General features: G+C 37.8%; 1 protein-coding gene across 6 annotated transcripts in view; it reads right to left on the bottom strand.

Moving 5' to 3' along the window:
• LOC5567517 (A disintegrin and metalloproteinase with thrombospondin motifs 9) overlaps window positions 1-15,282 on the bottom strand; it is a 745,053-nt gene that overhangs the window by 476,516 nt on the left and 253,255 nt on the right. For all 6 annotated transcript variants that reach the window (XM_021852717.1, XM_021852719.1, XM_021852718.1 and 3 more), the window contains one exon: window positions 8,391-9,008. In XM_021852717.1, the coding sequence (XP_021708409.1) occupies window positions 8,391-8,694 (304 nt within the window). In that variant the 5' untranslated portion in view covers window positions 8,695-9,008. The remainder of the gene's footprint in view (window positions 1-8,390; window positions 9,009-15,282) is intronic.

Raw genomic sequence — 15,282 nt, 5'->3', positions numbered from 1 at the left:
ACGTATCTAAGAAAAGGGGGGTTTGAAAAAGTGTTTTTTTTTTGTGTATGCTGGTCAACAAATTTGTTTTTCTCGTTAAGACCCCTATTGCTCCTAGAAATAGTTTCTGTCTACGCAACCGCAGCATATAAATAAAACAACAAAAAAGATAATATTTAAGTCCTTTTATCGAAGATTTTAATTTTTTTCTTAGTGATTCGATTATCCGGAGGATCCGATTATCCGGAGTGAAAAAAAAAATCGATACTCCGGATAATCGAAATAATTAGGCAAACTTTTTCCGAGATACATGAAAGTTCGATAATGGTCGAAATTTCGACACCGTATGTATAAGACCAGTTAAAATTGTGTTTCAGTCTTAAATGAAAATTAGGTCGATCGGTCACAACCAACGAGTTACTGGCAAAATTTTCAGTGTAATCGGTTGTTTTGTTTTCTAAATTTGAATTATTGAAAATGCTAGATACGGCTTGGTTTGGTATAATTAAAAGCGTATTATGAAGCAAAAATTGGAGATGTTTCAAAACATTGGTACACATTTTCAAACAGTCGCGGAGCACCAGCTTAGGCATCGCGGAGCATCAAGTGCTCCGCGGAACACTATATGAAAACCGCTGATCTACTTATAGGTATTCTACTAAACAGCTCGAAGATTTATTAACAAAAATCATATTAAATCAACAAAATCTTGTTTCTTCCGCTTGGACGGGAAACTAAATGGTTGCTACCATAAGGCAAAGGATCTTTTCATGATGTTGCCAAAACGCTAACGAAAGTCTTGGAAGAAATATGTGTCGGATTTCCAGTAGAGCTCAAATGGAATGAAATTACTTAAGTCTTATTTTAGGCACCAAAGACTCTATAAGAAGTTTCCAAAACTCATATCAGCGATATTTCAAGAGTCATAACTATAGTCTGCCAAAGAATATGTCAATAGCCTCATTAAGAATCTACCTAGAGTTTTGAGAAGAATCAGAAATTAATATCGTTATAAGACAACATAAAATAGTCGATAGTTCCGTTAAACTTTTGAAAACTTCGCTGGGAAAGCACTTACGAATCAGCTAGGTACTTAAAAAGTTCATGTGTACTGCGAAAATGATGAAAAACCGTAATTACAACGAAGCTTGTTACATTCCTTAATAAAACATAACATCACTTTCCTCTTCATTACGACGTTACTGGGACAGAGCCTACTCCTCAACTTAATGTCCTATGAGCAGCTTTCTATACTTTCCATCTTTGCAAACAAATATATGCGGCGAATTTTTTTACCTAAATTTTGAGTTTACTTTACCCAAAATAAAGTATATCGATAAAACTTTCAACCCAAAATCTCTCGGTCTTCTCTTTCGTCCACACGAATGTTGTCAAAAATAAAGAGAGCTGCATCTACCCAATGGGGGTACTTTGTCCCAATAAGCCAAATTTAGGTAAATGCAACTTTTCTTACGTCTGGGTTGAAAGAACTCAATGTTGCGTTGAATCAACCCAAAATTGAGCATATTTTTCTAATGGAATTCAAGGCAAACTACTTATTGGGGACTTTGAAAATTAAGCCAAAATTGACTGCGGAATTGCGTTGAAACAACCCAAAATTGAGTTTAATTCCGTCTTTGTGACTGCTAACAGATACCTTCAGTATGGCTTTGCTTGATATCCACAAGAAATGGCCTAAAATGCAAAAACAATCTCCGACACCAGCACCAAATCAGTCCTACGCCAATGGATTCCGCAGCTATCAACACTTTATCAACATAACTATAAGTGCGTACGCAATCGAAAAGTTAGATTCCGAAAACAGATAAGATCTCTGTACAGCTTCAATCATCAGGTTGTCAGCTTTGCTTGACTTACTTCCCATTTCGGAGCGTTGAATAACTTAGAGATTGTGGAGCTATCTCCATACGTGAAAACTAGTTTGCATGGTTGATTTAATACGATCTAATCTGATTCGAAACTGGACGGAAGTACCAATTCAAGATATTTGACATGATTTTGTAGATTGTTATCAACTGCTTCCCTTGATCCATATAACAAACATAGAAAACGCACAGCCCCAATTTAAACTTGTCAACGGGAATCAAGCGGACATGCTCCGAACAAGTGTCTCCGGAGCAGTTTAATTATTCCCCCCTCAATTTTATTGCTTGCGACGACGATGGCATAAAAGTCCTTCCCAGTAATAACCGTAAATATTCGTGTCAGTCAATAAAATAAAGTCTAGAACATGCAAACCCCCGTGATCCCGGCCATGGCCACCAAACCAAAGCCGGACCGGACCCCTTTGTTGTCGGGATGGACGCGAATTGGCCATGAAATTCGGAACAACAACGGTGCCGAATTGAGGATTGCTAATTGATCTATCTCGAGATGACGTTTCCGACGTCACGATCCGATCCTTTATGTCGCGACCATGCACTTTCATATTCGTGGACCATCCCGATAATTGCTTCCAATCACGCAATGTTGAGGGAAAACGGAATAATATGCGCCCGCTTGAGGACAAACTCATAAATAAGCTCGCAAATACTAAAATCAGCAATTGAAGTGAGGCAGTCATATCTAAGAAATTAAATTTCGATGAAATGAAATCATAGTCAAGGATTTTCAGAACAGCGCTGTATAACGCTCAACCAAGTAGTAAGAAATTATCGAATCAGACTAAAACAACTTTTATTTCGGAGATATTGCGGTAGCGCGTTTCGCACCTAGTTCCCCTAAATCTCCTTTGTCTCCTGCGTGGCGCCTTGTGTATCATACATCTGATTGAACAAAGAATTTCGCTCTCTCTGCCGCACGTGTGGCGTCTTTTCCCTGCCCTGCCCAGGGCTGGAACAAGGCAATTAAGGCCGGCCAAGGCGCTGCTCTTCGAAGAAGTTCATTTTAATTCGCACTCACAGTTCGCGCGGGCTTATTGTTGTTCTTCCTTCCATTCAACCATTCATCCACGCAGCACCATCAATCACTGCGCCATTAATGTCAGCCGACCAGCAGAACGGTCAGGATTTATTATTCAATTATCTCGAAATTAGGGCTACCTACTTTGGCGTTTCTGTCATGCGTGATGCTGCGTTGCAATTTGACCGGGTATCCGCTGAACGCGATATCGTCGTCAGCTAGAAAATGGGTTCCGACAATTTATTACCAATACGGTCAAAGGTGTTATCTGTGCAGAGTCATCCAAGAACTCGCTGATGGAAAGATCTTAAAATCTACGAGTGAAGTAATTGATCAGATAAAGAATTTTGACTGCAGGACATCTTACGAGATACATTCAGGAATTCCTCTAGAAGTCAGTTCCAATGATTCCATAATGCATTACCCAGGAATCACATCACAGATTTCTCCTGGGATTTATCCAAAAACTACTCCAGGGATTATTTCAATGATTCATACAATGAAAAAAAAAAGAATTCAACGAAAAAAAAATTCCAAGATTTATTAAATAATTCCTCCAATGAAACTTCAAGGAATTCCTAAAGATTCTTTCAGGATTCTTTGCATGCGATTCTACCAGGAATCTTAAAGAATTCCTACCAACAAATAACTACAGGGATTCCATCAAAAATTTCACCAGGCATTGCTCTTATTAAAAAATCATCCAGTGATTCTTCTAGTGATTTCCCTAGGAATTCCTCCAGAAAACCCTTCATCGATTAGTCCAAACATTATTTCAGGGATTTCTTCAGAGGATTCCTATACGATTTTCTCTAGAAATTCCAGAAACTCTTACAGTGATTTTACCCAGCATTCTTCAAAGGACTCATCAAGAAATTTCTTCCAAGGATTCCACCAGGAAGCCTACAGGGATTTACAAGAAATACTGAAAAAGAATTCCTCCAGTGTTTCTTTCAAATATCCTTCCTGGTATCAATAAAGGGACCCTACGAGGCATTTGACCTGGGATTTCTTCAGAAATTACTTCATGAATCTACCGGAAATTCCTCCGAGGATTCCTGAAGGGATTTATCCATCAATTCCGTCCAGTATTTCTTGTATGTAGGCATTTTTCCAAGGAATCCACCACGAATTACCTTAGAAAATCCTCTGGGCAATCCTTCAGGATTGCTTTAAAAGTTGTTCCATTAGCTTCATGATTCAGTTTTCCATGCTTCGATATCAACTAATGAAACCATACTAAAACATAATTTCATGGTTGGTACGATGGTCACCTCAAACAGCTTTACAAAGCATTTCTGTTCCATGACTCGATATTTCCATGAGTCGATGGTCCCTTCAGATGTCGACTCATGGAAATTTGACTTTATTAATGAATTTCTCCAGGAAATTCTATGGGAATTTCTCCTGTGACTTTTGTGGTGATTTCTCCAAGGATTTCTCAAGAAATTAATCCATGGATTTTTTAGAAATTAAAAAAAAATCACCCAGCTGGATTCAACCTGAAGGCATTAAGAAAAAGGCTTTGTTTAATCCTCTGAGTAAGTGGAAGGGAATGATCTTTTGGAATTTTGTAGAAGCTTCCTGGATGAATTTCTAGTTGAATATTGATCTGCCCATAACTGCAAAAGAGTCACATTCGACATGTTTGACAAAATGGAGTTAATTCCATGGGGAGTCATCAAATGATAAATACTTTCGATCAACTTACTGAAATATATGAGATTGTTCTAGAAAATTCGAAAAAAATATTAAGTTGTTTTGTCACATTGGTAATTATAACCGCATAACAGTCACATTGAGATTATAAATGGGCCTGGTAATGTGATAGCAATGAAATTTCTATCAGAATTATTTTCTGACAATTCACCTAGTATGCGATATAAGTTGTACAAAATATCAGCCTCAAATAAGCACTTTTGAGTTCCTGGTAATTTTCAGAAATTTTAGTTTCCTCCCATACAATCTCTAGAAGAACTCCTGATGGAATGCCTGGAGAAACTTCTGGTGGAACTACAAGTAGAACTTCAGATGGATTCCCTAGATGAGTTTCAGATGGAATCCTTTGGGGAATCGCTGGAAGAATACTTGATGGAATCTCTGGAAGAATTTTGAATGGAGTCCTTGAAGAAACTTCTAATGGAATTGCTAGAAGAACTCCTGATGGAATCCCTAGAGAAGCTTCCGATGGAATCCTTCGAGAAGAACTCTCTAGAAGAACGCCTGATGCAATCCCTGGAGAAACTTATATAAGAATTGCTAGAAGAACTCCTGATGCAATCCCTAGAGGATTTCCAGATGGAATCCTTGAAGGAATCTCTGGAAGTTCTGGAGTCCTTGATGAAATCCCCAGAAAAACTCTTAATAGAAGCTTCCGATGGAGTTCCTAAAGAAACTTCCGATGCAATCTTCACAGGGACTTTTGATGGAAATTCTGAAGGAACTCCCGATAGAATCTCTGGAAAAATTCCTGTTGGAATCCCTAGAATAACTCCTGATCGCATCCCTAGAGAAATTCCTGATGTAATCCCTAGAGAAGCTTCCGATGCAATCCCTAGAGAAGCTTCGGATGAAATCTCTATAGGAACTCCTGATGGAAGCATTGAAGAAATTCTTGATGAAATCCAAAGAAGAACTCCTTATCGAATCCCTGGAGAAACTTTTGATGGAATTGCTAGAAGAACTACTGATGGCATCCCTAGAGGTGTTTCAAGTGGAATTCTTGAATGAATCTCTGGCAGAATTTCAGATGGAGTCCTTGAAGAAATTCCTAATAGCATCCTTAGAAGAACTTCTGATGAAATCCCCAGAAAAACTCTTGATGAAATCCCTAGAGAAGATTTCGATGGAATCTCTATAGGGACACCTGATGGAAACCCAGAAGGAACTTCTGATGGAATCCTTAGAATGGGTATAGTTAATTCAGAATTAGGATGAAAAATTATCTTCGTGCTAAACGGAGCTCGGGCTCATAATGTGGTACCTACATTGAATTAAACAACAAAATTAATAGAAAATACAACCGAATGCGTAAATTATTCAACAACTCTAACAAAAGAGGGAAAAAGGTGAACACATATAACATTTCGACCATAGCGAGATGTTCAGGATTTTTTGACATATAATAAGACAACTTGATGGAACCTTACAATAATCTATTACAATTTCCATTTAGTTGATAAACAGACTTGATAATACCCCCCAACGTCACCAGAGTTCGGTTGCATACTATAGAGCAGCTGTCTTTGCGTCTTTGTGAGAGAGCGAAAAAGTGCTAAACAGGGAGGCATCAAAAAGTTAATGAGGAAGATGTGACACAAAACACAACAGAGCAAAATTCCATCAAAAAAGAGTGCCATCACAACTCCGCGAGTCCTGCTTTGTTCGGACGGGTCACTCCAGATATCTTTTGAAGTGTGAGTAAAGGTTGTAGTGTCTGGATCCACAAAACACTTCAACTTCGACCCATTCCGCCATCTGACTTCTCAATCACGCTTATTGTCTTTGGAACTGTCCATTCAGATCACGCTCAAAACATTCTAGCCAGATCTAATGTGTTGTACACTGAAAAGTATATCATCCGCACTTAAATAAATACATACAATAATAAAAGACCAATCCAATTGCCTGCCTAGTAGTGCAATGTTGACAAAATTGTCTTTGTTTGCTGTGAGAACTGTCACAACATTGCTTTTGTTTGCTGTGAGATAGCAAATATAAACAAAATGGCTGCCGAACATTCACTTCCTTGTTGGACTGACGTTGACCGAAAGCTCAAATGACGTCAAACAAACATCGATATGTTTTCATTCTGAGGTAATCGACTAGTGTAAGATTGAACGTGCGTTGGTGTTTGTGGAAGTTTACTTGTAGACCTCTATGGGTTGGAGGAATTGTGTTCAATTCTTACTCCTAAGAAAAACCCCAAAATCGCTTAATTTTTGTTTCACAGAGGAGTTTCTGTCATTTATAGCTGAGCACTGTGTTCCATTGCGTAGAAACTCCGTTTTCAAGGATAAATTATCGATTCGAAATTAGGAAATTCAGGAGTTTTTGTGATAATTTCTACCGACTTTGTTGGGTATTCAACGATACTGTATAGAATTCTCTCATGTCTTTTGTGTTATATCTTCGATAACTTTTGTAGATGTGTATGCATCTTCACGTAATTTTATTACTCAATAACCTATTCTTCTGGATTAAAAGGCTGTAATGAAAATCTAGCTACGACAACTAGAGGTGCCACAGTTATTCAAAAGAAGCGGACAAATAGTAAGTGGAATTGACTTCATTAAAATTTTCACATTTTAAAAAAGGAGGGGAATAGTCAGTAGGGCAATTCAATTTTTAAAATGTTTGAAAATCTAATCTCCCATATGCTCTTTACTATCCTTACCATAAAAATAGTGTGCTGAGATTATTTTTCTTTTTAGGTGGTGATTTAAAGGTGGCCCAAAGACAATGTAGGTTTATATGGAAATTACTATGGAGAAAGTTTGAGAAATATTCCAAACATGCTAGTACTGTAATGTAAGTAGAAACTTATCATCCCATATTGAAAGTTCATTCTCTAAACCTTAATGAAGAATGTTTCTAAAGAAACAAATTCCTTTTAAGCTAATTTTGATTGGTATTTTCGTACATGTATAGCCCTGCAACTATAATCTCCTATTAAGCTAAATAATAGCAATTATCTCTTCTGCTATCCGTCGGATTGACTTTATTTTTCAGCAAATTTCTTTATTATAGTTTGAAGAATGAGATTTTACTATAGAATAATAAGTTTGTACTTACATTTCAGTACTAGTATGTTTGGAACATTTCTCAAAATTTCCCGATAATAATTTCTATATAAACCTTCTACAGAACTCTATTTTTATGGTGAGGATGATAAGGAACATATGGCAGTGTGGATTTAAAACAGTTTTAAATATTGAACCGCCCATGGATGGTCATGGATCTGAGAATAAAATATGAAATGGGGATAAAAGAAATAGGCGACGGTAAGTAATTATTTCGTTTAATTATAACCAATTATCAAACAAGATCTTTTGAACTTTTTCTCCTCGATGTTAAAGTTGCCCTGTGATAAAACTGTTTGTATTGTCTGATCCGCTGGGTATGATAAACCGCGCGGCTGTTGTAAAGTTTCCAAAATCGCGCATTTGCCCGAAATTCCGCGCGGCGAATGGTCCAGGAAAAGAACAACCGCGCTCGATGAAACACTGCAATGTGGTCTCCCATAAAAATGAAGTAAAAAGGGATCAAAACCGCGGTTGTTCCTTTCATCTGGGGAACGCCGCGTGTCCTTTTGAGCAAATGCGCTAATAATCGGTTTATATCAGGATCATTCATTGGAAAATAGGAAATTCAACACGGTTTCACTTGTCAGAGTTCAATAAACAACGAAGTTATAAGCTTGTTACCCTACCGTTAACGCTCTGAAGCGCTGAGAGCAAGATGCTTCCCAACTCCCAAATTTCACTCACCTGTTTTTTTGCTGCCATTATCCGCTCCATATCCACCACCCGGTGGACCCTCCGGCACTAAACCCGGCACCGCATCACTACCCCCGGGTTGCTTCCTAATCCCGCTTGTTGTCCTCCCCGTAGTACTGATCCCCCTATCACTCGCGACCACTGTGGCACCGATTCCCGCTGGAGGCGCCGGCTGAGGCTGTGGATTGCTATTTCCATGGCGCATAAAAGTCACTATGATCGTCACTAGCAGCACCACCAAGAAACCGACCACGGTGAAGGCCCTACACTTGGGCGAGGACCACAGCGTCGTCATGGTCGTCGTGGTGCACCGTCGCGAGAGGTCGTCTTCCTGTTCCTCACCAGCAGCAGCACCTTCACCCCCCTGGCAATGGTCGTCCCTGCCAGGGTTCGCAAACTCGAATCTAGTAGAACGGGGGATGATGTGAGGACCCGCGAACCCCGCGGAATTTCACGACCCCACGATACGGGTTTCACGTGTCAGCGTGCATCAAGCGGCTGTTGCGAACTGAAAAACCGAAACGCGAACCGACCGACCCGCCTACACTACAACGTCTGCCGGGATGTTCGCACGATTGTGATGATGCTAGTCCAATTTTCCGGCGTGTTCTGCAAAAAAACGAACCAAAAACAGAGAGCAAAAGTCAGACTTGAGGAACACATCACACTAGAAAATGACATTGAAATTTTAAAATTAACCATCTGATGGGGGCGCGGCGCCGAGGAGGGGAACGCCAAACGACTATTCTAAATCTTCCGAATACTCTAAACATATGTATCTGCTGAGGCTATCTGCGCCGCAACAACAACGCTCCCAAAAGACCAAGCCAAACCGGCGAAAGGGAAAATCACTGAAGAGTCCTACCTACAGTTAAGTGAACGAAAAATGAAAATTGTGAACTAATTAACCAGGGTTGGCATGAGGTTGGAAAGCATTCTACAAGCACAATTAGAATGCTTTCACCGTTCGACGAAAGTCCCAAATAAGTCACAACAATCAATTCTCATTCAGTAGTTTGTATGAAAATTGAATGCACAATATAACGCTGAACCTACTCTGCCTTCATAAGACAGCGCTCTTCAGATCAAGTGGCGGCTATCGTTCCTTGAGCATACCGTTAAATCGGGTGAAATTGATCAATTTGTCACGCTATTTCACTTTTTGCTAAGAAGTTTCCAAAGATGAACGAACTCGATAATTTTGCTACGGTGAAATAGGTTGGAATCCAAATCCAATAATGGACTAAATCTAAGAAGACACAAATCTCACAAAAGAAACCCAAACTGACAAAACGATTAAAATAAGAGCATCGACTTCGTAAGTTCGTTATTGCTGCAGATTAATGTCTTAAAATTTCTAGTATTATTTCAAACATTACATTCATTTCTGAAATTTAAGTGTACTGTGCTAGACAACATTATCATCCTTATTTGATACAACTTTGTAAACTTTTATTAACATTATGTTAACAGCATATTACATTTCATAAGCCGAAGCAGTTCAGAATTTTTACAGCTTATAAGAGAATAAAACGATTCAACTAACCTAAAGATAACCTAACTTAACCCAAATATATAACGTATTATATGGCAATAGAAGAAAACAACAATATTTCTCTAAAATTCTTGATAATTTTATGCGACATTTGCACTGATGATTCAACATTGGATATTCTTTGTAATTTATAAGTACTATGCCAGAGAGGGAACATCAAAATCATTTTCATTTTTTTAACCTCTGCAGAGTTTTCTTCCTGGTATTCAACAGCCAGTTCATATTGATAGAGTATACAAAATCGTTTATGTGGATCATCATTCTGTTTAAGATGATCTTTTCAATGTTGCAGAATGATAGAATGATAAACTTCTATTTGGAAGCGTCTTGATGAGAATGTAAAAAAATCATCATCGCCAGGTGCTTTCATACTTCCGTTCTTTAATAATAGCTCTGACTTCTTCCAAATCAGTCTTCCAATAATTGGTTATTGGTTGAAAATGCATTTGGAATCGTGCGTAGAGACACAAGCTGGTCATTGTGACAGCCATGTTTGGATTCTCACATGATTAACCTTGAATCACTCTATTTTTATAGAAATGAATAAAATATAAAACTTGCGCCGAAGCAAGCCACATCAATCAATGTTTCGTAAAAGAGGAGAGGAAGATGTTTCACGCAAAGAAAAGTGTTTTGAGATATCGGACTTTTGATTCGTTTTTTGTTTTCATTTCAATTTTGTTTGTATACAATATTTGACGAAACATTTTCGATTTTCCACACAAAATGGTTTATTCAGGGTTTCTCGACCGGTGGTTCGCGGACCCCTTGGGGACCCCGCGAAGCCATTGAGAATTAAAGTTGTTATTCTGCATAATGAATGAATGTGAGGAATCTCTTAGTCAGTTTGTTAAAAGAGAGCATTATTACATCGTTGCAAACTTTTGCTATGTATATGAAATATCTTAATCTCTATTTTTAAAATTATTTTTGGAGACATATTAAGGAAATTCTCGATTATATGCGGTTGAATTCTTGCCAGCTTACTTACGAAATCTTCAAAAAATGCTTCGGGACCCTGTTGATTATCGGCAGGGTTAGAGAAATTTGAAACTCCCATCAGTGTCCCCATCAAAACCACTCGCGGAATCTTCTGCAATCTATCTCTAGGGTTTTGATGAGAGTTTCTACTAATTTCGATAATAGTAATCTTTGGTAGATTTCTGCAAAGATTCTTGACGTATATATCCGCTACCGAAAAGCTAAATATTACATATAATTTGCAATTGGATTAGATGAACAAATTGATGTGAAGATTTGCGAAAAAGTTACACGACTTCTCAGTGAGAATCGAACTCACGACTCCCCGATCTCTAGTTGGGGAGCGTTACCACTACGCCATTTTTGAGCTGAAATCGAATTCAGGTTAACTTCTGCGTTTATGAGTCCTCTCATGGCGTAGTGGTAACGCACCCCAACTAGAGATCGGGGAGTCGTGAGTTCGATTCTCTCTGAGAAGACGTGTAACTTTTTCGCAAATCTTCACATCAATTTGTCCATCTAATCCAATTGCAAATTATATGTAATGTTTAGCTTTTCGGTAGTTGTTAAACTTCCACTCGGCTGGTTAGCCGTAAAAACCACGATTCATAATTGAAAACAAGTATATATCCGTTTTTCGAGAGTTCTTGGAGCAATTTGAAAATATTTTTCCCAAGACTGATAGCTGGCTCCTAAAAAGCCCAATTGGTTCCTAAGAAGCCAATAAGCAAGTCTCTCAAAATATCCATAGCAGCTTCTAAAGGTGGTAGTCGATTCCTTACAATATAAATTATTTGGCAAGTTTTCCGTGCACGCTCAAAAAAGAATTCTGGAAAACGTGAACTGTCAAAAATACACCATGAACTACCACAAATGGTCACATAAACATGATCTAGTTCACGGTGTATTTTTGTTGTTGACGAGTTCACGTCTGCTGTTCACGGATACGAGAACGGATTTTTTTCTGTGTGGATACTTTCAAATCTTGTGAGAATTTGTATGTAAGATTCCAAAGGAAATCGTTACTTAATAATCCTTACGAATATTTTTGTCTAATTGCTGATGCAATTTTTTGTTGAAGTGTTTCCAATCAGAGAGATGTATCTTATTCCCAGCACTTTCAACTCCCTTCAGCGGGAGGTTTTCTGAAAGATACTAGACTCTTGTTTTGCAACAAATTTTTCTGTGCATTTTATGGAAGACTTTTAGATAATTTTACCGAGCAAATCCCCATGTCAGTGCTTCTTTCTACGTCCATCTCTGCATTACTTTTTGTAGGATTTGAACACGATCCTTTCAAAAAAGTTGTTTTTTGTTCGTGTTATTTGAAAAATATTTGGAAAACTTTTGACTATAGGCCCAAATAAAAACTTATATGGATAATTATACCAGATAGTTGCATTTTGGGGTTGATTAAATCGAATCCGACCGGGTTACGATCTTTTTAAAAATTGTTATTGTGAACGTTCAATTCAACTGATTTAGATGCGGTTTTCACTGAAAGGCTGAAAGGCTTCCAGTTTCATATGCTGGCACAAGTAGAACAATTTATTTTCTATGGCCGGAGTTATTCCGGTGTCCTCCTGCCGAGTGAAAAATCTATCATATTCCTTTTCTGAACAAATTAATAATAGTAAATGGTGTTTAAACCCCTCTAATTTAACAGAAAACGGAAATTATGTATCCCCGACTAATATCGATGGGCAGCCGATTGTGGTCACGGTCACCTTATGGTCCTCTGGAAGATCCGGAGCATCCATAGAAGTTGACATATCCTGAAAGCTGAATTTTTTTTTTTTTTCAAACGGGAAAGTTTACCAGTTATGGCCAAAGTGGTTCCCTATTTGGCCGTACATTGCATACTATAATTTTCAAATTTTTAATCTTTTTGAATGTTTTAACATTAATATATATCCTATATCTAACTGCTAAAACATTCAAAACTTTTCAAAATGTAGAGACATTCAAGTTATCACGTATAGTGAAATAGGGAACCACTATGGCCATAACTGGTACACCTGTCCTACATTGTTTTGAAAAACATCCATTTTTGGGGGTTTGCGGGATGTTTTTAAAACTTGTAAGGGGGTCGCATCTTTAAAAAGATTGAGAACCACTGTTTGAGAGAAATAGGTCTGAGTTCTTCATGGACCGACTTAAATAAAATTTGCACAGTTCGTCAGACATAACTTGAATTTCAACATATATTTTTGAGTAATTTTTCCAACCACGAGTTCAAAAGCAATGCCGGCTTAACTAAAATGAATTTTTCGATTAACGTTCATAGTTGGCATGATTAAACTAAATTGAAGGAATAGTTTAATGGTATTTTCAGCAAAGTTGTTAATTTTGAGTTCGATGAAAACAGTTTTTGTGTAAGACTTTTAAATTTTCAGAGACACTAGAACCTCAATTTACGAAGTCTTTTTTTACGAAAATTTAATTCACGACACCTTTTTTATGAAAAAAACAAATTTAAATCGCTTTTTTACGAAGCGCGTAAAATGAGTTTTGACAATAATGTGGGAAATTATGTAATGGAATGAGCTCCGGTTGGGACAAATCGTTGGTAACCCCTTTCAATATGGGTATCTTCGGAACGGGGACGAAAATCGATGACCGACGCCATTTTTGAATACAAGATGGCGACCTCCGGTTGAAGAAAACCGTTGTAAACCCATGCAATTGGGCTATTTTCAGAATAAGCACGACAAGGCGATGACGAAAATCGATGACCGGCGCCATTTTGAAATCCAAGATGACGACCTCCAATTTGGAAAAAGCGTTGAAAACCACGCCTTATGGATTTTTTTTCGTAATGGGCACGACAAGGTAATATCAAAAATCGATGACCTATGACATTTTGAAATCCAATATGGTGACCTCCGGTTAAGGAAATTCGTTGGGCAGTCATGCAATATACAACTGCTAACGCTTGTAGATTCTAAAGTCTCTTTTCCATTGAGTTCTTGAACGAACAAAAAAACATCGAAATAAATTAATACAATACCTCGTTTACTGTTATGCATGGTTCTGGGCTTTTATAGTATTGAAAAAAATCTATAAACCATTGGTTAGGCTTGTAGATCCTAACGACTGTATTCTATGTAGTCCTTGGAGGACAAAGAACATGCGTATGAGTCAGAACAATTTTCCGTTTTCTCATATGAAGTGTTAAGATTATATGCCAAAACTAAACTACTATTACTAGAATACTGGTTACGCTTGTAAAACCTAAGGGTGTAATACATGGAGTCCTTGAAGAACGAACATCGTCAGTACAAATCAATACAATAAAACTCCATTAACTTATATGAAGAATTGAGATTATATGCTATAAATAAATACCATCAATATAAAACTGCTTACGCTTGTAGATTCTAGGGACTACATTCCGTGAAGTCCTTGAAGGACCTAGAACTACGTTTACTTATAGATCCTATGCCCTATATTACATGGAGTTCTTGGAGAACCAAGAACATCAGCATAAATCAATACAATACTACGTTTACTCATGGTAAGATTTTAGATTTTATGCCATAGCTAAATATCATAAATAATTACGAACCCCCGATCTAGTTCGAAAATTGAGATAATAGTGTAAATTATATTATTAATTTTTCGTCGGAAATTTCACTTCAGTAAATAAGCGATTGGAAAAAAATATTTGAAAATATATGTTAAAATTCAAGTAATGTCAGATGTGCTGTCGAAATTCATTAGAATAAGTTCATAAATAACTGAGATCTAGCTTACCATAGTTGATCGCTTTGTATGGAAAATCCGATACTTTAGCTGCCTTTAGAAACTCCATACGAAATCGCCTACCTTTAGGCGTGGCTACCTTCTATAGTGGTATTTTTGTTAAGTTACATTTTTTGTTTCGGAGACCCAAAAAATGAGGAACTTGTTCAGTAATCAGCTAATGGACAATCATGTTTGCTATTAAATAGTACAGACAGCTATCAATTTTCATCACTCTGGTGTCTACTGTACACGTACACACAATAATGCTTGCATATCCGTTGTGGGAGGAAGCTTTTCCAGCTTCTGGAAGGAATACTTTTCAGCTTTGGGAAGGAAGCTTTTTCAGCTTTTGAAAGGAAGCTTTTTCAGCTTCTGGGAAGAAGCTTTCTCAGCTGGAAGAAAGCTCTTCCAGATTTTAGAAGGAAGCTTTCCCAGCTTCTGTAGGGAAGCTTTTCTAGCTTCTGGGAGGATGATTTCCCAGCTTCTGCAAGACAGATTTTCCAGCTCCTGGATGGAAGCTTTTTCAGCATCTGGAAGGAAATTTCCGAAAGCAAGCTTTTCCAGCTTCTGGAAGGAAGCTTTTTCAGCTTCCGGATGGAA

The sequence above is a fragment of the Aedes aegypti genome, chromosome 3, assembly GCF_002204515.2.
Source record: "Aedes aegypti strain LVP_AGWG chromosome 3, AaegL5.0 Primary Assembly, whole genome shotgun sequence".
In the NCBI taxonomy this organism is placed as follows: domain Eukaryota; kingdom Metazoa; phylum Arthropoda; class Insecta; order Diptera; family Culicidae; genus Aedes; species Aedes aegypti.
The sequence above is the reverse complement of the archived record's forward strand: the minus strand, read 5'-3'. Positions and strand labels throughout refer to the sequence as shown.